This window comes from Phodopus roborovskii, unplaced genomic scaffold (assembly GCF_943737965.1).
Source record: "Phodopus roborovskii unplaced genomic scaffold, PHOROB, whole genome shotgun sequence".
Lineage (NCBI taxonomy): Eukaryota > Metazoa > Chordata > Mammalia > Rodentia > Cricetidae > Phodopus > Phodopus roborovskii.
In genome coordinates this window covers 24,889,801-24,910,921 of record NW_026126433.1, presented here as the reverse complement: position 1 = coordinate 24,910,921, position 21,121 = coordinate 24,889,801, and the positions used below count along the sequence as shown (strand labels likewise).

The 21,121-nt window shown below is 36.6% G+C and overlaps 1 protein-coding gene across 6 annotated transcripts in view; it reads left to right on the top strand.

Annotated features, from left to right (window-relative positions):
• The window catches only part of Smg7 (SMG7 nonsense mediated mRNA decay factor), a 57,209-nt gene that overhangs the window by 24,052 nt on the left and 12,036 nt on the right, over positions 1–21,121 (top strand). For all 6 annotated transcript variants that reach the window (XM_051185977.1, XM_051185973.1, XM_051185976.1 and 3 more), the window contains 10 exons: positions 2,066–2,183; positions 3,849–3,981; positions 8,920–9,091; positions 10,247–10,318; positions 11,262–11,412; positions 11,752–11,887; positions 14,903–15,065; positions 15,660–15,813; positions 16,602–16,672; positions 18,747–18,807. In XM_051185977.1, coding sequence (XP_051041934.1) covers positions 2,066–2,183; positions 3,849–3,981; positions 8,920–9,091; positions 10,247–10,318; positions 11,262–11,412; positions 11,752–11,887; positions 14,903–15,065; positions 15,660–15,813; positions 16,602–16,672; positions 18,747–18,807 — 1,231 coding nt within the window. The remainder of the gene's footprint in view (positions 1–2,065; positions 2,184–3,848; positions 3,982–8,919; positions 9,092–10,246; positions 10,319–11,261; positions 11,413–11,751; positions 11,888–14,902; positions 15,066–15,659; positions 15,814–16,601; positions 16,673–18,746; positions 18,808–21,121) is intronic.

The window sequence follows — 21,121 nt, the reverse complement described above, 5'->3', positions numbered from 1 at the left end:
CAGCATTCTGGCTAAGATTTGTAATTGAAACTGGAATATACTAATGTAGCTCCCGTGCTACCATCTGTTCCACGAATCGGACAAAGGCCTAGAGATTGAAATAAAGACTAGACAGCGGGTCATTCATTCAATGGCAATGTTGGAACACCAAATGCCGATTGCCGTTTATTGAGGGGGAAGAACCGGCTTAAATACCTACTTACAGCACAGTGGAAAATTACAGGAATTTTAGGCTTGTGAGGTGTGTGTTGTCATGAGGTGTGTGTTATGGAAATGGGAAGAGTACCAACAACAGCCTTAGGGCAAGGAGTTCCCGCCAACAGCTTCAGGCTAGCTCAAGGTTGCCTCGGGGACCTACATACTAGTAGGAGGTGGTGTTTCTTCAGCTTTGACAGGTACAGGCTAATGTTTATGAGGAATCTGATGATTATTTCATAAGAAACAGGACAAAAAGAGAGCAAGGCTTACAGTGTATTCACTGCTTTCCTTCTCTTAACACATTTGTGGCCATCATCTACATTGTGTACTACCACTGTAATTAAGTGACATAAGTACTGTTTGTATTAAGTGTATGGAACAACATCAAGCTGCACATATATATCATCTACTTTTCCCAAAGCATTGGACATTTGTTTAAGTTTACTCATGAATGACTCCTGCGGTCCTCTAAAGCCCAGTGTACAGGTTACACCTGTAACCTCAGAAGATGGGAAGTGAAGGTGGGAGGAACACAAGCTCAAGGCTCCCCTTAACTACAGTGAGACCCTGTCCCCAAACAAATGAATAAAAACACTTTATAAGACCAGTTATTACTAGCCAGCAAACCTCTATTAACTCAAATGTCCAGGGCCTTCTCTTTGCTGCATAGGATTGTGGTGACTTATAAATACTAATGGCCAACCTAAAAGAGGAGTGGAAATTGTGACAGTGTATAGCAGCAAACTTCTATATGAAATTAAATTGCTTTACTGTATATTGGCAATTTGTAATTGAAAAGTTCAGTAAGTAATTCTGTGGAGGCAGCTTACTGTCAGCATTTGAACTATTCAAACCTTAAAGGACTTTGGCAGAAAATGTGGCCCCAGTTCTTAAATATATAATCAGAACCTGACTCCTTAATTTTATTCCACACAGTTACTCTTCTGGTCTTTTGATCATTTTAATACCAGGCTTCTGCTTTTCTTCACATTAAATGGCTATAGTATAGACTGATCACAGAAGTGCCTTGGGTGGCCATGTACCATTCATGAAAATAATTCTCACTGTTAGAATAGGGTAGCATAATAGAGTAGGAATAATCCAGGCATCTGCTGGATGGTGAGCTGAAAGGAAAAATTTGTGAGGATCCTTGGAAGAAATGATTCAAAATAAAAAGGAAACATGGTTTGAATAGAGTTACAGTTTACAGGGGTAAACAAACAATTTGATATAACTCCATTATTTCAAGTGGAGCAACTTACTAGGATATATATGATCTGCTGTGACATGAACAGGCAGAAATCCAAAGCAAAGTGAATCTTTTTTAATGGCCATCTTAATTTCATGTTATTTTAAAACTGAAAGACAGGATGGAGAGAGTATGTCAGCACACAGAGTTCTTGCTGCATGACCATGGGAACTGGTGTTTAAGATTCCAGCAACCATGTAAAATCATTGTGGTCACACCTGTAACCCTAGCATTAAGGAATGAGAAGGTGGAGACAGGAAGATCACTGGGACTTTCCGACTCCCTCAGTGAAAAACAGAGCCTGCAGGCCCAGTGATACCTTGCCCCAAAGAAACAGGATGCCTAATGCTCTCCTTTGCTCTGCTCACCTAATGCATACATGCACATACACTCACATAAGCTTCATACACATGCACACACTTACATGGTTTTAAAAAATAGCTAAAAGACAAACCAGAAAGCATCAAACTTAGTCATTAGCCAAAAGGCAGAAGGTGAAAGCCATTTGAAATATAGTAACAAAATTTATGCAGCAGTGAATGGAGAGGAATCATTCATATGTCTCATGGATTGAATGACTTAACTATGTGGTGATGTTTTGTTTGTTTTATTATGCAGATTCTAAGCTGGGTCCAGCTGAAGTCTGGACATCCAGGCAAGCTCTGCAGGACTTGTACCAGAAAATGCTAGTTACTGATCTGGAATATGCTTTAGACAAGAAAGTAGAACAGGATCTGTAAGTATTATCATTTGAGATGTTCCTGTGCAATCGAGAATCACTTTAAGATTCTGAAACGTTATGGTTAGTTGTTAATCTTTCACCCTACCCTAATGTAAGCTTTTTCAAAAAATTCTAATACTTGTAATTTTTTTTTTTTTAAACACACATTTAACCATTAGTGTTTTCTCAGGAGCAATCTTGGGAGGTAAAAAGAGGAATGTTTAGGTCTGAATTTTACCAAAGGCAGCTCTTAGAGCATACTAGAGTAAACAAATTTGAACAAATTCTAAGAGTTTGTCTGTATTGAGTCTTGTATGTAAGCTGTGATCTTAAAGATAAACTGTTCTTTAATCAGTGGGATTTTGCATTTGGTCTTAGCTCAAAATCCAAGAAACTGTGATCATTATCACCCTGTTTCTTCAACAGGAAAGTGTATTTGACAATAAGAAAAGTTCATTTAATCAAATTCTTGGCTATATATAATCTTCCTTCCTGAAAATTAAAGAAAGATTTTGTGTGTTTGGCTGTTCTACTTGTTCTTTCTATGAAGGATGAAATAGCAGATAACCAGATTCCCCAGTGAGTAAATAAAGGTCTTTTGTAGAAAATCTTGTCTTATAAATTGAAACAAGGACAGTTAACTTGATGAAAAGTTAAGCAGCAGTTAAGAACGTTCTGTCTTTAATCCCAGCACTTGGTATTAAAATCCCAGCAGAGGCAGTCAGATCTCTGATTTCGAGGTGAGCCTGGTCTATAGAGTGAGTTCCAGGATAGCCAGAGCTGCATAGTGAAACCCTGTCTTGAAACCCTCCCCCCCCCCCCCCAATAAAAACATTCTTTCTAGTAAGGCCTAATAAATAGTCCAAGTTGTGATAAAGTTGGTTTTCCTTTTTTGCTATACTTTTTGTGCCCTGTGTTGTTAGAAAACTTAGTAGTTTAACTAAAGTAATCAAAACTCATGTCTATAATATTTGAGTCCGTGATGAGAAAGCATCACCATATTAAGGGAATATTGATGTCCTAAACTAGTGTTTTTAAACCCTAAGGTTCTAGAGCCTCAAAACTGAATGTTGACATTTGGTACTATATTTCACTATTACTGAATTTAAGCTGATAATATAATGACTAATACCATTTTGGCATGTTACATTTCATCATTGTGTTTTTTAAGTAATCAAAATTGAAATGTGACTTATATCTCATGCTGTAAAGAAAATATTAAGCCTTAGCCTATAAAATAAATAAACAAAATCATTAAACAGGAATGGAAACGAATGCTGTGGATAATTAGCTGGGGAAAGTAAGGGATAGAACTAATATGTACAAAGCCCAGTGTGTTAATTTGTTAATTAGCTTATTTTACTTTGATCTTACTACTGTGGTTCTAGTATTTATACTGAGACTCTTAAGTAGTTCTTACTGTAATAGCTCTAAAGGTTCATAGTGGAAGCCACATTCTGCTTACTGGAGCATTTGGTTAAGTGTCCACTAAAGTCAGTTGTATTCTACTGCTTGTCTAGTCTTGTTCAAAGAAAAGCATGAAGTTATTTGAATAAATAACTTTAATGCTAGTTTACTGTTTAGTGTAGTATAACAAATAGTTCTTTCTTGTTCTCAGGGAGACCAGTGTCTGCCCAGTGAGTCACTACTATACCAAATAGAATTACATTTTGTTTTCAGCTGGAATCACGCCTTTAAGAATCAGATCACAACACTACAAGGCCAAGCAAAGAATCGAGCAAACCCAAATCGGAGTGAAGTCCAGGCAAATCTTTCTCTGTTCCTAGAGGCAGCTAGTGGCTTCTATACTCAGGTGAGTTTTGCTTTATGTATGAATTTTCCTGGCTTTAATGGTACTCAGCTCTTTGTACACATTTTTTTTAAATAAAAGTAAATACTATTAACTACCTTAGAAGACATCTGAAAGTTGATCACATATAATGTCTGAAATTATTCATAATACCTTTATTAAAAGAATATAGTATGAGGTCTTACATTCAAACCCCAGTATTGCCAGAGGGAGGGAGAAAGATAGAAACTTAGGATGGAAGTTTAATTGTATGAATAAAAACAGGTGTAATGAGAGCCAAGCCTCGTGGAGCCATGGAAGTAGTCATGTGATCAAACCAAATGTAGTCATTATGAAAGTAGTAGCTATGTTGTGCCAGATAAGTTGTTAAAAGTTGCAGTGCTGGGATGAACAGATGGCTTAGTGGTTAAGAGCACTGGCTGTGCTTGAAGAGGTCCAGAATTCAATTACCAGCAGCCACATGGTAGCTCATAACCATCTATAATAGGACCTAATGCCCTCTTCTGGCAAACAGATATACACGTAGAGCACTAATACATAAAATATAAATTAAAAAAAAAAAACTCAAAAATAAAATGTTTCAGTGTCAATTGAGTTTTCATTGTATTATTTACACAGTGGAATTTATATGAATCATGAAATGATTTTAAACTACCTAAGAAATTGAGTCTTTTTTATTCAGTTTGATAAATAAGCTATAGTATCTTCACATATTTTCCTTTTCCTTAGTCACATCCTGATATAATTAACAAAGAAATAAATGTTTGTGGAATTTTCTTTAAGCATAATTATTTGGAAGAATTGCTATTTCAGACTGGAGAGGTGGCTCAATTAAAAGCACTTGTTCTTACAGAGGACCAGGGTGCTCACTAACATAGCAGCTCTCTGAACTGTAACCTCAGTTCCAGAGGACTTTCTAACTGCCATGGGATGCCACATTGTTTTATGGCACATGGATGTAAGTCAGGATAATTTGTAGGAATCAGTTCGCTGTACCTCATGGCCTCCAAGGATCAAACTTTGATCATTAGCCATTTCATCAGCCCTTGTAATGATAGGATTTTAAAGGTTGTGTACTGGAGAAATCTTTAGCCAGTTCTCCCTATGCTGCTTGCCCCCACCTATATATTAGCTTTATTTTGGTCTAATCATTTCTTTAAATGAAAAAAAAGAGAAAAAAAAAGTCTGTATTGGAAGATTTTAAATAATTGTCATCTTGTAGAATTATTTTAGGGAATGATAACATGTACCTTTAATTCCAGCACAAAGGCAGAAGCAGCTTGGTGTACATAACAAGTTCCAGGCCAGCCAGGTCTACACAATAAGACTCTGTCTTCAAGGAAGGAGAGGGGAGGGAGGGATTTATCTTATTTACACTATAAAAATTCCACCACAGTTCTTTGTTTGTTTGTTTGTTTGTTTGTTTGTTTGTTTGTGACAGGGTTTCTCTGTGAAACAGTCTTGGCTGTCCTGGAACTCACTCTGTAGACCAGGCTAGCCTCAAACTCACAGAGATCCACCTGCCTCTGCCTCCTGAGTACCATCACAGTTTTTTTATTGAAAAACCTCAAGTACCATTTTTATTTTCAAAATTTATATTCAAATTCATGCCAACTTTTACTAGTATAAATTGATGCTTCTGGAAAGGGGTTGATGTTCAGCAGAATAAATACTGAAAAATTAAATAAGTAAAGCATGTATTGGGCCAGCAAGATGCTTCAGAAGAAGATAAAGGAGAGAACTGACTCTCACAACATGCTCTCTGACCCCAACAAGTATATAATGCACACACAAAAACACACAAATAAATAGAAATTAAAATTTAAAGCAGGAATAGGAGAGGTAGCTCAGTGCATTTCCAGAGAAACCTGGGCTCATTCTCAGAATTTACATGGCAGCTCACAACATTCCATTGAATCCAATGGTACATGGATATATGTGCAGACAAAGCACCCATAAAATGAAAGTAAAGCAGGTAGTAAAGACATGTTTGCTTTACAGGTAACTGTCAAAAAGCCCCATGCTTTTTCTGCTTTGTGATTTTCCTTTGTTTCAATTCTATTAGGTACTAAGACTTTTCAATTTGTGGAATAAATGCTATTTGTGCCAATGAACTATATTATAACTAGAACTCTAAAATGTTTGTTCTAAGATACAATATTAGATACTGAAACTATGAAAGAAGTGATGAGCCATGTGTGGTGGTTCATGCCTGTATCGAAACACTCAGGGTTCACTGTAGGTTCAAGTTCAAGACCAACGTAGACTGAGTTCAGGATAACTAGGATTACATAGCAAGATCCTATCTCAATGTGCCCCCACCCCACCCCATCTCCCCCCAAAATAGAAAGTTACTCTATATTGTAGTTAGGGATGGAAATTAGATAGGGTGTTATTATAGGAAAGAATTGACATTTTGAAGTGGAGTCAGTAGGACTCCCTTTGGATTCAATTAGATATGTAGAATCAGAGTTAGGAGGAGTCAAAGCTAGTAACTACAGTAGCAGCAAATTGAATAGTTGTACTGGGGAAAACAAATGTGTCCATGTTAAATCAGTTAAATAAGGTGCTTCTTATATTTTTGAGAGGCTATGCCAAAAAGATAATTAGATAAGCTTGGAATCTAGTAGAAAGATCAAAGTGAAAGTCAAATTTATAATTAGTTCACTTTAATCAGAGGGGAACAGACTTAATATAGGAGAATCACTATTACAATTGGAGAATGTAAGAGAAATAGTTAAGTTGGAAGACCCAAAAAAAAAAAAAAAAAAAAAAACTAATAATCAGTGAGGGCAGAAGTAAGTCATATATGTACCCTGTTAAGTCAGATGAGATTTTTAAAAAGTGGGGGAGGGGGGGAGAACTAGATTCGGTGTTTGTAGAAGTCATTGGAAAACTTACTGTGTACTATATTTCTTCCTTTTTAAAAGTTTAAAATATATTTTAGCCAGGTGTGGTGGTGCATGCCTTTAATCTCAGCACCCAGGAGGCATAGACAGGCAGATCTTCTGTAGGTTCAAGGCCAGCTTTAGTGAGTTCCAGGACAGCCAGAGCTCTGTAGAGAGACTCTCAAAAACAACAAAACAAAAATCGTATTTTAATGTTTCTATAATAGAGATAAGCTTATGATAGACTTTTGGATTACCAGCATTTTAACAGGACTTTTTTTTTCCTCGATAGTATAAGGTATAGTGTATTGGGTTAGATGAAGTGTAATTAGAGTGGTGGAGAGTGGAGGATTGTCATAATTTTAAAAGCTTACTATGTGATTACTATAGTCAAGCTTTTTCCCCCCCCCTAAATAGTTTTGACCTTGTAAACTTAAGTGCCTCAAGCTCTACCAAATTCTTGGTAGAGTGGAAGTGTTTAACATTTCATGTAAGATGTGTTTGTTATTTCCATCCAGGAACATAGTAGTTGTCTCAGTTAGGTTCCTGTTTCTATGATAAAACACCATAAACAAAAACAACTTGAAAAGGATAAGGTTTATTTCAACTTGTGGTCTGTAGTTCATCCAGAGAACTCAGGAAAGAAGAAGCTCAAGGCAGGAACCTGGAGGCAGGAGCTAATACAGAGGTCATAGAGGGGTGCAGCTGAATGACTTGCTCCTCAGGTTTGCCTGTTCTCTTAAATATCCCAGGACCACTGCCCAGGAGTGGCACTAACCCTAATAAGCCAGGCCCTTCCACATCAATCAAGCCTGTGGTGCATTTTCTTATTTGAGATTTTCTCTCCCCAAATGCATCAAGTTGACATAAAACCAGCCAGCCCAGTAATAATCCTTACTCTAGGAAAATGGGAGAAGAAAGCATTAAGCACATTTCTATGTAGTGTGACAAGGTAATGATCTGCTTCATAATTAACTCCTATTTTTGGCAGAGTGAGGAGCTGAGTAGAAAAGGACAGTACAGTTTTCCCTTGGTGAACAGGCCCTAGGAACTGTCTAGTACTGTAGTGCTGACTGATTGTTGTTTACTATGCACCAGATAGAAGGCAGACATTTGGATGAATGCAATTGAAAAAAGAGGTTAAGTGAAAAAGCAATGTGAAGAAAAAGGAGATGAGAATCAAGTGCTTGGCAAGATAAGCGAGGGGTCATTGAAGGAAGAAAAATGAACAGAATGGTTGGAAAAACACTCAACTGATCCCTTAGATCTGCTAATTTAAATGCAGCAGCAAGTAAAAAAAAAAAAAAAATGGCTGAAAGGAAATGATCTTTGTATTTGGGTACTATATAGCAAATTGTCTGACACCTTAGTAAACCAGTGGTGAACAGTGGGTAGAAGAGAGTTGATAGAAGTCATATGTTAATGGCATTAAAGAGTGAGTAGGTATTGAGAAAATAGATGAGTAAAAGGTAAACTGCTTTAGAGGAGTCCAGTTGAGAAGAAAAAGACATTAGAAGATAGTTGCAAAGGATCTGGGGTCAAGGGGAAAAAATGTTTTTGTTTTGTGTTCTGTTCTTGTTTGTTTTCTTTGGGAAACCTTGATTGTTTAGACCGGAGGAAATGCGATAAATGGTTAAAGATGAAAAAACTGGTGTAGGGAGTAACAGACAGGAGACAGAACAGAACGGACTGACCAGAGAGAGAGAGTCTCCTCACACCTTCAGAACAAAGAGTGAATCATTCCAGAACTTAAGAAAATAAATGTCAAGACTTTGCCTTGCATTTTAGAAACCATCCAGTATTTGTAACCATCTAATATTTAAGGATTTTTATGTGTTAAGAGAATAGATTATGGGATTCTTTGTTTTTATGTGCTTGCTGATTTTTTTTTTTTTTTAAATGCCTTACCCAAAAGTGCTTTGATAACGAGAGTCAACCAGTACAAGATTACATTTAATCTCCACACAGTTTGTCTTGGAGTCTCAGCAGAATATACTTAGATACATATTGTTAGAACATTCTGACTTTACTAAATTTTATGTTTTTTCTTCAGTTATTACAGGAACTGTGTACGGTGTTTAATGTAGATTTGCCATGCCGTGTGAAGTCTTCCCAATTGGGAATTATTAGCAATAAACAGACGCACACCAGCGCCATAGTGAAGCCACAGTCTAGCTCCTGTTCCTACATTTGCCAGCACTGCCTCGTCCACCTTGGAGACATTGGTAAGCCTTTGGAAAGGAATTAATAATACACTCATCTTTTTCTTCTGGGTAGTCATAGGAAGAAACTTGGAATATGCATACATGGTTTAGATTGATATATGAATAAATTATAAAATTCAATTTTAGGAACTTATATTTCTTCATGTTTTGAGATTGGCAGAAGAATTTTGAAAAAATGGTCATTTAAAATTTAAATTCTCGTCAGACTTGATCCAGGTATAGGCAGATAGTAAACACTAAAAATGTAGTCAAAGGTAAATCATCCAAGTGATGCTATATTTTCTAAATTTTAGAAACTTGTCCTCCTTTGGAATGAAGTTTATAAATTAAACTCTTTTAGAACTAGATTGTCTATTATTTCTTCCTACTGGTGCACTGAAAGCTCATCTTACATGTTGCTTCCCTTCAAAGGTTATATTTGCATTTCTGTCATACATAAATTTTGCCTGGGGTTATTATATGACTTACCTTTCTGTTCGTTCCTTTAAGGTGATCTAAAAAGGTTATAAAACAAATTAACTATAGGATTATGTTTTGTCCTGAAATAACAAGGAATGTGGAACACTAGTGTGTTTAAATTAGATTTTAGATTTCCTAATGCCATAAATGAGTAACACTTTGAGAGGTCACATCAAAGGTATCAGTGACAGGAGGTTTAGGATGGTTTTGCTTTAAATGTCTGCACACACATATTAATACTGCAGTAAATGCGAGGCATTTTTCAAAAATCACTTTATAAGATATTGAAGAAATACTTAATTTTCAGATCATATTGTATAGTGTTTTTTTTTTGTTTTGTTTTGTTTTTAAGTGCCATATAACTCACCCCTTCTTGTGGGCCGGCTCCAGGTCACCAGCATAGTCCATAGTGGGAGCTGGTGATGCATGACACTGGAGGACCTGAAAATGGGGGCTAGGTAAGCTTTAAAATTGGTTACATGCTGAATGTCCCAAATAGAGAAGGCTGATGGACACTTCACACATAATCCTATAGTTAATTTGTTTTAAATTTTTCTGTCTTTAAAGTAATTTTAATGTCTTTATTATCTTTAGAATTTAAAGCTCTAGCTGTTTTGGACATGCCCTCCTGATGGTTTTTGTGTATGTTTATGTATATCTATTTGGTTTTCAACTGAGTTTTCTTTTTCTCCTCAGCTCGATACAGAAACCAGACCAGCCAGGCAGAGTCCTACTATAGGCATGCAGCTCAGCTTGTCCCCTCCAATGGTGAGTGGGCCTGCCACCTTAAGGTTGATCATGTCAGTTTGTTCTTTATCACATATAGCAGATAGGCTCTGCTTTTTTAAGTGTATTAAAAACAATAGATGTTGAATTTCAGGACCATTGAGTTGCATGTTTTCTTTTTTAACTTATTACTCCATATACTTAAAATGAATGTTTCTTTGAAGAAAGTTACTTTGTTAGAAAGCCAATATAAGTGGAATTAATGTGACTTAATAGTGTTTCTACAACTCTAGCATTCTTAATTGGCCTATAGAGTAATGATCTTTCAGGATAACCATTTCTCCTTAAAAAAAAAAAAAAAAAAAAACTAATCAATAACCTAAAAAAAAAAAAAATACTTTTGATGGCCCCAAAATAGGCACTCTTGAATTAAAAAGCTTAGCATCAAATACATACATTACAGATCATTCATGCTAAACCATGTTGAAATTTCTTTAGATTCTAGAACATATCTCAGAGCTGATGATAAAGATACACTGTCCATTTCAGTTGCCCATGTCAGCCTTCACCCATTAATAGCAGAGCTGTTTTGGATGAGTCCTCAGCACCCACAGAGCCAAGGAGATTTACTGGCCAACCCTTTCAGAATTCATGAATGCTTATTGTATTGATCCTATTTTACAGTTTGTTTGTCTTGAGACAGTCTAGTTAATATAGCCCAGTATGCCTTTTGAGCCTGAGTGCTCAGATTACAGTGTATGCTGTCATACTCAATATTTTATTGTGTGACTTTTTAACCTGCACATGATAGGGTGTGCCATCACTAATGTGTACAGTTTCACATTATATCCAGCTGTAATTGATAGTCATGAGATTTGTCTTATACAGTACTTTGCATTATTAATTCAAGGACTTGACTAAGCATTTCTATCTTGATGGCAAGATTAGTTCTTGGTGACATTAGAATCTTAACTTTCTCCTGTAGGTCAGCCTTACAATCAGTTGGCTATCTTAGCTTCTTCTAAAGGAGACCACCTGACCACAATTTTCTACTACTGCAGAAGCATTGCTGTGAAATTCCCTTTCCCAGCTGCCTCCACTAATCTACAAAAAGCACTTTCTAAAGCACTGGAAAGGTAGGGCTGACTTTTTTCCAAGAGAATTTTGTGTAACCTGGAACCTTAATCTTTTACATTTTAGTGTTCAGGAAATACTGCCCAGTGATGCAGCCATCTTTTATTTCTAAACCTATATCTAACATCATAATTATTTTGTGTGCAGTCACTGAATTTTACACAGTGTGTGATTTATTGCAGCTAAATGATGACTCATCTAAGTTGTAGCTGTGAAGCTAGATTAGACAGAATCCTTTTCTTATCTGTTGGGTATTCAAGGAACTTGCAACCTAAATCCAGTTTTAGGGGTTTTGCTAATTGTGCTGATTAAGATTCATGCAGGTTTTTCTTTTATTTCAGCCGGGATGAGTTGAAAACCAAGTGGGGTGTTTCTGACTTCATCAAGGCGTTTATTAAATTCCACGGTCATGTTTACCTGAGTAAGAGTTTGGAAAAATTGAGTCCTCTTCGAGAGAAGTTGGAAGAACAGTTTAAGGTTCGAGTTAAAAACAAAAAATGTTTGTCTTCTCTAAATCAGAAAGCTTAAGATTTGGAGAAAATTAACTTAAGAGTTTTTTTTTTTTTTTTTTTTTTTGTGGTGTTGGGAATGGAACTGAGGACCTAGCATAAGCTTAACAAATGCTTTCCCACTAAGCTATATATATCTAGATCTAGAGGACCAGACTCCTAGTTCCTATGTTTTTAGTTAATTGTGAACTCATAATAAAAGCTAAATCTAGAATATATGAAATCCTTGCATCTGGCTTTTCTCTTGTTAACTGAACTATGGTATCCAGGCATGTTATTAGCAACATTCTCATTGGCCCCTTCTCTCCCCCTTCCCTCACCAACTGGCAAAAGCCGGTCAAAGTAGAAGTATATTAAGAAACAAGATAATTGCATATACATTATTTTAAATGTATTTAAGAATATTTAACATTATTGAAATATTTGACTGTTTAGTGGGGTGCTGGAATCAGCAATGAACCAGATTCTCTGAATATTGTATTTCTTGGTTGCTCCTTTGTACACTAAAAGTTGTCTATAACTGAATGTTGAAAAGGCTTGTGATTCAAGGGGTTTAAATGCTTGTGTGGGTAAATGTTTTCAATGTAATTCCAGGATTTGGGAGGCAGAGGCGTGTAGATCTCTGTGAGTTTGAGGACAACCTGAATGAACTTCATGGCGAGTTCCAAGCCAGCCAGGGCTACGTAATGATAAACTGTCCGAACAACAACACAAAACTTAGAAAGTGAAAGCATAAATAAGCCAAATATAGGCAATATAAAATAATTACATAACCATTTGAGTTTATAAGGTTATATCATATTTGCAATAAAAATAGTTCATTGCAAAATAACCTTTCCTGGTATTTATAGGGTTGAGTGTCAACTGTTTAGCTTAGAAAAGAATGTGGAATTTGAATAGAATTTTTGGATTAAAAATATAACCAGCATAAATGGTTAGTTTAGCATAAATTGAAGGGGAATTTTTATTGGAAAATTTTGTCAGATATTAAGGAATTAAGTAAAGAAATGTTTGTCTTTGGAAAGGGGCTTAACATTCTCAACATGTACAGTGGAATGATAGATCACACAGAGGTTGAGTTGTTATCAAAAACAGGTCAGAATTTTCCTCCAAAAGTAATGTAGAAGACTTTGCTTATGTAACTTACTGTGGCTATTTCAGACTATATATAAATAAAAATAATCTCAGAATACAGTAGAGGTGACTGGCATGTGACATGGCAGGATCTCTAGTCGCTGGTGTGGAACTGTAAGAGCAATCTATTCTAGATCTTCAAATCTGTTTTTTTTTTTGTTTTGTTTTGTTTTTGTTTCTATACATCTTATTCTCTAGCCCTTGTTGACCTCAAAATTGCTGCCATCATTACAATCATGCCAAACCTTCTGTCTCAGCTTCCCTAAGTGTTGAGATTACAGGCATAAGCCACTACATCTGGTGTATTGTCAATTCTTACCAGAAGACTAATAGACTTGAGTCTGCTGTCTTCCAGACTGTTTGCTGGAGGGATGAAGGAAGGCTGGCCACAGCTAAAATTATCCATCCTAGTAGTTGTCAACTTTGTTAGGAACTTAGGTCTGGAAATTATTCCATGTGGGAATAATAAATCCCATCACAAATGTTAAAAGCAGAAGTATTTTAACTACATTGAGACCACCAGCTATAAGAATCTCCCTGGTAATGTCGTACGCTGCTTAAACAGGTTACTATGAACACAGTCACTACTATGTAAATGAAACTTGGATAAAAATCATGTTGGCATTTCTATGAATTTCAGTATGATCATTGTGAAGGAGCTTATTAGACATTCCAATGTCTGCTTCAGCATATCATTTGTTCTGTGTTCCAAAGTATGTGTTTTTTGACTTGTTTTTAAAGTTTTTGTTATTAAGTGAAAAGTACAGGACAAATTTTAAGTCATGCTTCATGTATCAAGGGTTCAAAAGATGCTTGAATTTTATTTTTGGAATTCTTTTACTACATATATCTGCTTTCAATCATTTGTCCTTTTTAAACATTTTATTCAATATATATGTCACTTACAAGGCAACCTCTAATGGATTAAAACATCTAAAGTATATGTATAGCTCCAAATACTATATTCTCAAGTCATATTAATATATATTGTTTCTGGGGCTGGAGAGGTTGCTCAACAGTCAAGAATGCTGGCTGCTCTTACAGAAAACCCAAGTTCCATCCCCAGCACCCACATGGGAGCTCACACTTACCTATATGTCGTGGAATAATAAGGATTGGGAAAAATATACAGGCTGAATAGATGTTTATTTAGGGAGAAATAACTTACAACAGAGATAGATGAACGCCAGCAGGTCCCCGTCCCAAGGATGCCTCTGGATGCTCTCTGCCTCCGTCCAGCGAGAGAGCGCTCCAGGGTCCCCTCCCTCAGACCTAGTTCCCCCAAGTCACATCTGCACCTGTCCCCACCCCCAATGGGCATGGTCAATGTAACAGGTGGGGACAGAGTAAATATCTACACCTATAACTCTAGTTCTAGGGAATCCAACACCATCTTTTGGTCTTTTTGGGTACCAGGCATGCATGTGGTGCACAGCATATACTCAGGTAAAACCTATATTCATAGTTTCTTTGGGCAAAAATGTTGCAAAAAAAAAAAAAAAAAATTAGTTTAATTGCCAGGCAGTGGCAGCACACGTCTTTAATCTCATCACAGGAGGTAGAGGCAGGTGGATCTTCTGTGAGTGAAAGCTAGCCTGGTCTACAGAACTAGTTCCAGGGCAACTAGGGCTGTTACACAGAGAAACCCTGTAGGGGGCGGGTGTAGTACCTAAATTAATTTTTTTAGAGAAGAGTTTTCTTTGTAGACATTAGAACCATGTAAGAGTGGGATAGTTTATAGTCATCCAATTACGATACTCCATGATTCTAAACATAGACTACTAATTCTTGTGTCTAAGATGGAACCTGCTCTTGATAATACATGCAGTATTTTTGTCTTCCATTACAGAGGCTGCTATTCCAAAAAGCCTTTAACTCTCAGCAGTTAGTGCATGTCACTGTCATTAACCTGTTTCAACTTCATCATCTTCGTGACTTCAGCAATGAAACAGAGCAACATAGTTACAGCCAAGATGAGCAACTATGCTGGACACAGTTACTGGCCCTCTTTAGTGAGTATTATATCATTTAACTTTGAAAGAGGTAACTTACATAATTAGGCATTTTTGTAAATATAGCCAAATAAGTCCTATATTTATTTATTTTTCTGAGACGCTTTCTGTGTAACAATCCTGGCTCTCCTGGAATTCACTCTGTAGACCAGGCCGGCCTCAAATTCACAGATCTGTCTGCCTCTGCCTCCCAAGTGATGGGATTAAAGGCTTATCCCACTACTACCTATCAAATCCTCTATTTTTTAATATTGAATCAGGAGACTTAAACATCAAATTCTGTCTTTTTGTCTGTAACACTTATCTGCTTTATATAACATTTGAACACAGAAAAAAAAGTTTTTTTCTTTTTTTTATGATAAGAGTCTCACTGTTTATTCTCTGGTGACTTTGAACTCATGGTTCTCCAGCTTTTAGCCTCAAGTACTGGGATTGTAGTAATGTGCTACTATGCCCACCTGAAAATTTATTTAGAAACTAAGATGCATAAGTGTTTAATTTCAGCAGAAGGCTCATAGTTGATATTTTGAACTTGTATGCTGTTCAAAATGCCTTACACATTCTGAATCTTTTTTTTCCACCCTACTCCCCAAGTGTCTTTTCTTGGCATCCTGTGCAAATGTCCTCTCCAGAACGATTCTCAGGAGTCCTACAATGCCTATCCCCTTCCTGCAGTCAAGGTCTCAATGGACTGGCTAAGACTCCGACCTCGAATCTTTCAGGAAACAGTGGTGGATGAAAAACAGTAGTAAGTGTAAAATTTTAAGGTAGTTGGGATATTTTGTGATATTCATAGACATAGGAAAACTGCCTTCTTAAACAATATTGAATAATTGAAGACTGTTGCCTTTTTCTATGAAAATTGAAGTGAAAATCTCTATGCCTGCTTTCATTTATTTGAATTCTTCATGTGAGACACAGTCTTTGATAGAAATTTGTGATTCCTGTATTCCAGATGCCATATCATGAAGAGACATTTTTTATATTTCAAACTGACTTGATCATTTTTTTTAAATCCATATACGTGCCACTCTTTTCTGCTTTTATTTAAATAATAAACTTCCTTTTTTTCCCTACACAAACTGATCATGCCTTGGATTATACCTAATTTATATTATATTTAACTGTAGTTGACTAAAAATTATTTTTACTTTACTCAGGACAATTGAGACAGTTCTTAATAACTTGATTTTAGTAGTGAATGACATTTTCAATGTTCTTTTGACTGTACAAATAATGTTTCAAAAAGATTTTGCAGTGGTAGAAAGTTCCTCCCCTGCATATTTTAGTTGTTCAAGTCTCTGAAGTTTTTGCTGTAGTCTGGCATGTGTATACTTACAAGTAGCTAATAAATGATAGAACCTCATTAAGACCCTGTGATATCTCTAGTTCAAATTCTTTTTCTTTTCCTATATGCCTTCATTTTTGATATTGTCATGAGTGGAATTTGGGAACATAGATACCATTTTTATAATTTATTAGTATTTTGTTTTCTCTTGTATATAAATAAAATCTGAATTTTTCTTTAATTTGTAGTATTTGGCCCTGGCTAATTTCTCTTCTAAATAGTTTCCATCCTCATGAAGATGATCTCTCAAGTACTAATGGTAAGAGCTGCCTAAATTGTATACTGATGCTGTGGCTCTCCATCACCCAGTGTGGTAATTGAAAGCCAAGGAAACTGAGCTTTTGGTGAAGCTTATTTGTTTTACTTGAATTCAAAAGGGCTCTCACTTGTGGTACTAATGAACTGGGTAATTCTCCTGAACTCACTCATAGTTTCTCTGATAGACCTTAAAGTAGACATTCATGACTTTTAAATTCTATCCATCTTCTTTCCTGTCTCTTACCATTGCTAAGTTGTTCTGGGTTTTTTGCTTTTGTATTGATATATTTTACATGTATGAGTATTTTGCCTGCATGTACATATTCATACCATGTATTTGCCTGGTGCCTACAGCAATCAGGAGAGGGGTTTGGATTCCTTGAAACTAGAGTTACAGACAGTTGAGAGCCACCATGTGGGTGCTAGAAACCACACTCAGGTTCTTTGTAAGAACACCAGGTGCACTTAACTTTTGAGCTGTCTCCCCAGCCTCAGTAATGATTTTGTTTTGTTTTAAGGAAATGATGTGAATATCAGTCTATTAGATACCTACATGTCACACAGAAGTTAACACATAAAGCATAAAAGACACAAATTGCAATAGTTTTCCCATAGTATAATGTCCATGTGATAGTGCATGATCTTAGGGCTATTTCCTATGTACAGACACGGGTGTCATATACAACTTTAAAACTGCTTTTAAATTTAACAGTGTAATATTTTTATTTGCTGCTAAACAGTTTTTATAATATTTTATTTCACATGTGTGTCATAGTCTATTGACCGATCTTTGAAATTTTCCTTATTAAGGGCCTGGGAAGATAACTCAGTCAGTAAAATGCTTCACCTCTCAAGCATGAGGGCCTAAATTCAATATCTAGACCCCATGTAAATAATTCCCAGCATACCTGAAATCCCAGGACTGGCAAGCCAGCAACAAGAGGATTCTTAGGTTTCTCAGTCTTAGAATTCTGGGAGCCCTAAGAATCTAGACTTGCCAGCCAGTCTAGCCTAATTGGTGAACTCCAACCCAATAAAGGACCCTTTCTCAGAAGAAGTGGGCAGCATTCCTGAGGGTGACACCTGGGGGGGATGTCCACTGACATCTACTGGTACACAAATACACATGAATGTACCTTTTTTGCGGGGTGGGGGGGGGTGTTGTTGAAATGAGGTTTCTCTGTATTGCTTTGGAATCTGTCCTGGAACTAACTTTGTAGACCAGCTGGACTTGAACTCACAGAGATCCAACTGCCTCTGCCTCTCGAACACTGGGATTAAAGGCATGCGCCGCCACCTACACCCGGCAGCATGTACTTTTATAATTTAAATTTTCCTCATTGATAGTGCTGCACTGAGCAACATGGAACTTCAATCTCTTCTCCATTAGTAATTTGCAATAAATCACCTGGATCTATTTTTAGGATTTGAAACATTTGGGATAATGCCCAAGACTATTTCTTGTAAACTCTCAATGATATTAGTGTTGTCACTGGATAACTTACAGGCCATGTGTAGCATGAACATTGGGTTACTGGAACTGATCTGAAGCTCTGAATTCTAACTTTGGCTTATTGGTTTGTGTTTTCTCTTTTTGGGGAGAAGGAGCTGGGTTTTGTTGTTGTTGTTGTTGTTTGTTTGTTTTTTGTTTTGTTTTGTTTTGTTTTTTTCATTTTTTCTTTTTTTTTCTTTTTTTCATGATAGAGTTTCTCTGTGTAGCCCTGCCTGTCCTGAAACTTGTTCTGTAGACCAGGCTGGTCTCAGACTCTCCTTTAATAGCTGAGTTAAAGGCATGTGCCACCTCATCCAACTGAAGCTCTAAATTCTTGAGACAGCTGATGAAGTGCATTGTGCTGGCACCTTGAATGTTAGGGGTTAGCCAGGTACCAAAGCTAACATGCAGCTTTTGTTGGATGACATGTCTTCAGCAGGGATATGGTGTAGGAAAGCAGAGACTGGACATTACACATTCTTTCTATAACTTTCCCACTCACTGCTTTCATATCATAAATATTACTCTTCTAAATAATAGGGTTTTAATTAAATTGTTTACAAATTTTGGTGTCTTTCTTTAGCCACACCACTTCCAGAGGAGTTTGAATTACAAGGTTTCTTGGCTTTAAGACCTTCTTTCAGGTAAGTAGCTATTAAGTTGTTGCAGTGTTAAAATTTATAGTAATCTGACTTGTGTGTCTTATCTTTTTAACATTTATTTGGCAGGAGGCATGGGCCATGGCATGGATGCATGTATGCACTCGTGTGTGTGTGTGTGTGTGTGTGTTCGTTATTCTTTATGTATATATGAAGGTTAAATCAGCTTAAGTATTTTTAAGAATTATAGAACAAATGAATGGAAGAGAATATTGCTTTCCCTAGTAATACTTAAATTCTATTTTTTAAACTTAGTTTAAAATTAAGGAATGTCTCTAAAGGAATTTTTCTGCCATTCATTCATTCATTCATTGTATTTTGAAATAGGGACTCACAATGTAGCCCCAACTGGCCTAGGTCTCTCTCTGTAGACCAGGCTGGCCTCAGACTCACAGAGTCTTCCTTAGTGCTAGAACTAAAGGCATGGGCCCCAGACCAAGCTATTTTATTTTTTTGAGGCGATCTCCAATAATCATTGCTGGACAGAAGCTTTTACATAGACCACATTGGTGTTGAACATACTGCAGTCCTGCTTCCTCTGCCTTCCAAGTGCCAGGGTTAGAGTCATGTGCTGCACCATACCATACTCAGGAAACAAAAAGTTACTACTTTACATTGTGTTCATATCAGTAATAGTGACAGGCCAGTGGTTCAGTGAGTAAGAATACTTGTATAAGCATGAGTGTGGGTCCCAGCATCCATATAAGAAACCAAGCATGGCTGAATGTACGTGTAATTCCAGTGTGTGACCGAAAAATAAACAAACAAACAAATAAATAATGCCAAACTCCAGTTCATTGAGAGTCTTAAAGGAATAAGGCCAAGAGCAATAAAGAAGACACTACAGTTCTTCTCTGTGTGTGCATGTATTTCCTTCTGTATTATGCACCAGTTTTACAAGAACATTTTCAAATGGTCTCTTACTGGCTTCTTAGTCAACCCTCTTTCTTGCTTTTTCCTTCATACTTTCCCATGCTGCATGTTTTACTCTGTTTACATTGTTTTTTCCAGTATATCCCCCATTGTTTTTGTTTTGTTTTGTTTAGCCATCTCTTCTCACATAGCTATCTTCCTTTAGCCTACTGACATTTAGGTCTGTTCTTTTTTAGTCTGTTAAATGAAATAAAATACACAATCTTTGTCTTTGTTGCTATTTTCTTTACTACAAGTTTTTATTTTTATTTATTTAATTATTTTGGTTTGCTTTTTGTTGTTGTTCTTTCTTGGCTTTAGAGACAGGGTTTCTTTTTGTAGCCCTGGCTGACCTGGAACTTGCTGTACAGACCAGGCTGGCCTCAAACTCATAGAGATAGATCTGCTTACCTGTGCCTCCCGAGTGCTGGGAGTTAAGGCGTGTGCTGCCATTACCCAATGTCTTTAAATTTCTTAAGAGCAGTGTTGACTACCCTTACTGACTTCAGTGTTTAGTCATTTCTCAACCTGCTACAACTTAAAACTGTTGTTGTATTCTTAGTTACCAAATACTAATAATGACTTGGTTTTTATGAAAACTGAATTTTTGTTAACTGCTACATACACTGTGTGAAAGATATTTAACTTGTAGAAAGTGAAAGCAAAAACAAAGACAGTTTAGTCACAGGTAACTCTATTTAACATCTTTATAACAGTTTATCTTCCCTTGTTTATTCACTTTTAAGCAGAGCTTTGTTTTTTTAAAATCTTGTAGCCTAGAGTCTGTTGACACACATTCACCAATCTAGAAATCAGAACAGCCTTTATTCCCTGCTTGTTTTATTCATCAAGATTTATAATTCTATAACTAAAACGCCTGTAATATTCAGTACTTTTCAACCAAGGAGCACTGACATCTCATCACAAAGACAAAGACTCAGATTTTCCTGTCTCTAGTCACTCTGCTATCTCCTTTAACCTTGTCCCGCTCCCACCCCTCCCTCCTCAGCCCTGTTTCCTGCCCCTTCTTTCCCCTAACCCATTTGTGTATATTATGCACTCACCTTTTGGAAGGCTCTGTATTTTCCTCTGTTGCACTTTGTTCATGCTATACTAGAACATTGCCTTCCCTTTACCATTGTGGTCAGCAGTTGTCCTGCCTGGTAAGTGCCAGCTCAGGTGTCACTCTGAAATTTTCCAAGGATCTTTTGGAAGGAACTCCATTTTTCTTTCACTTTGATTTTCTTATTCTTTGTATAGTTTTATTTAAGTCTGTATTGGGTTTGATTTTAATTACTTATTCCCGAAGATAGGTACTATTTTTCACTTTGTGTATCCTTTAGCTGCTAGTTTACTTGATGTCTTTTGGAGTTGGGGGTATGTGTGG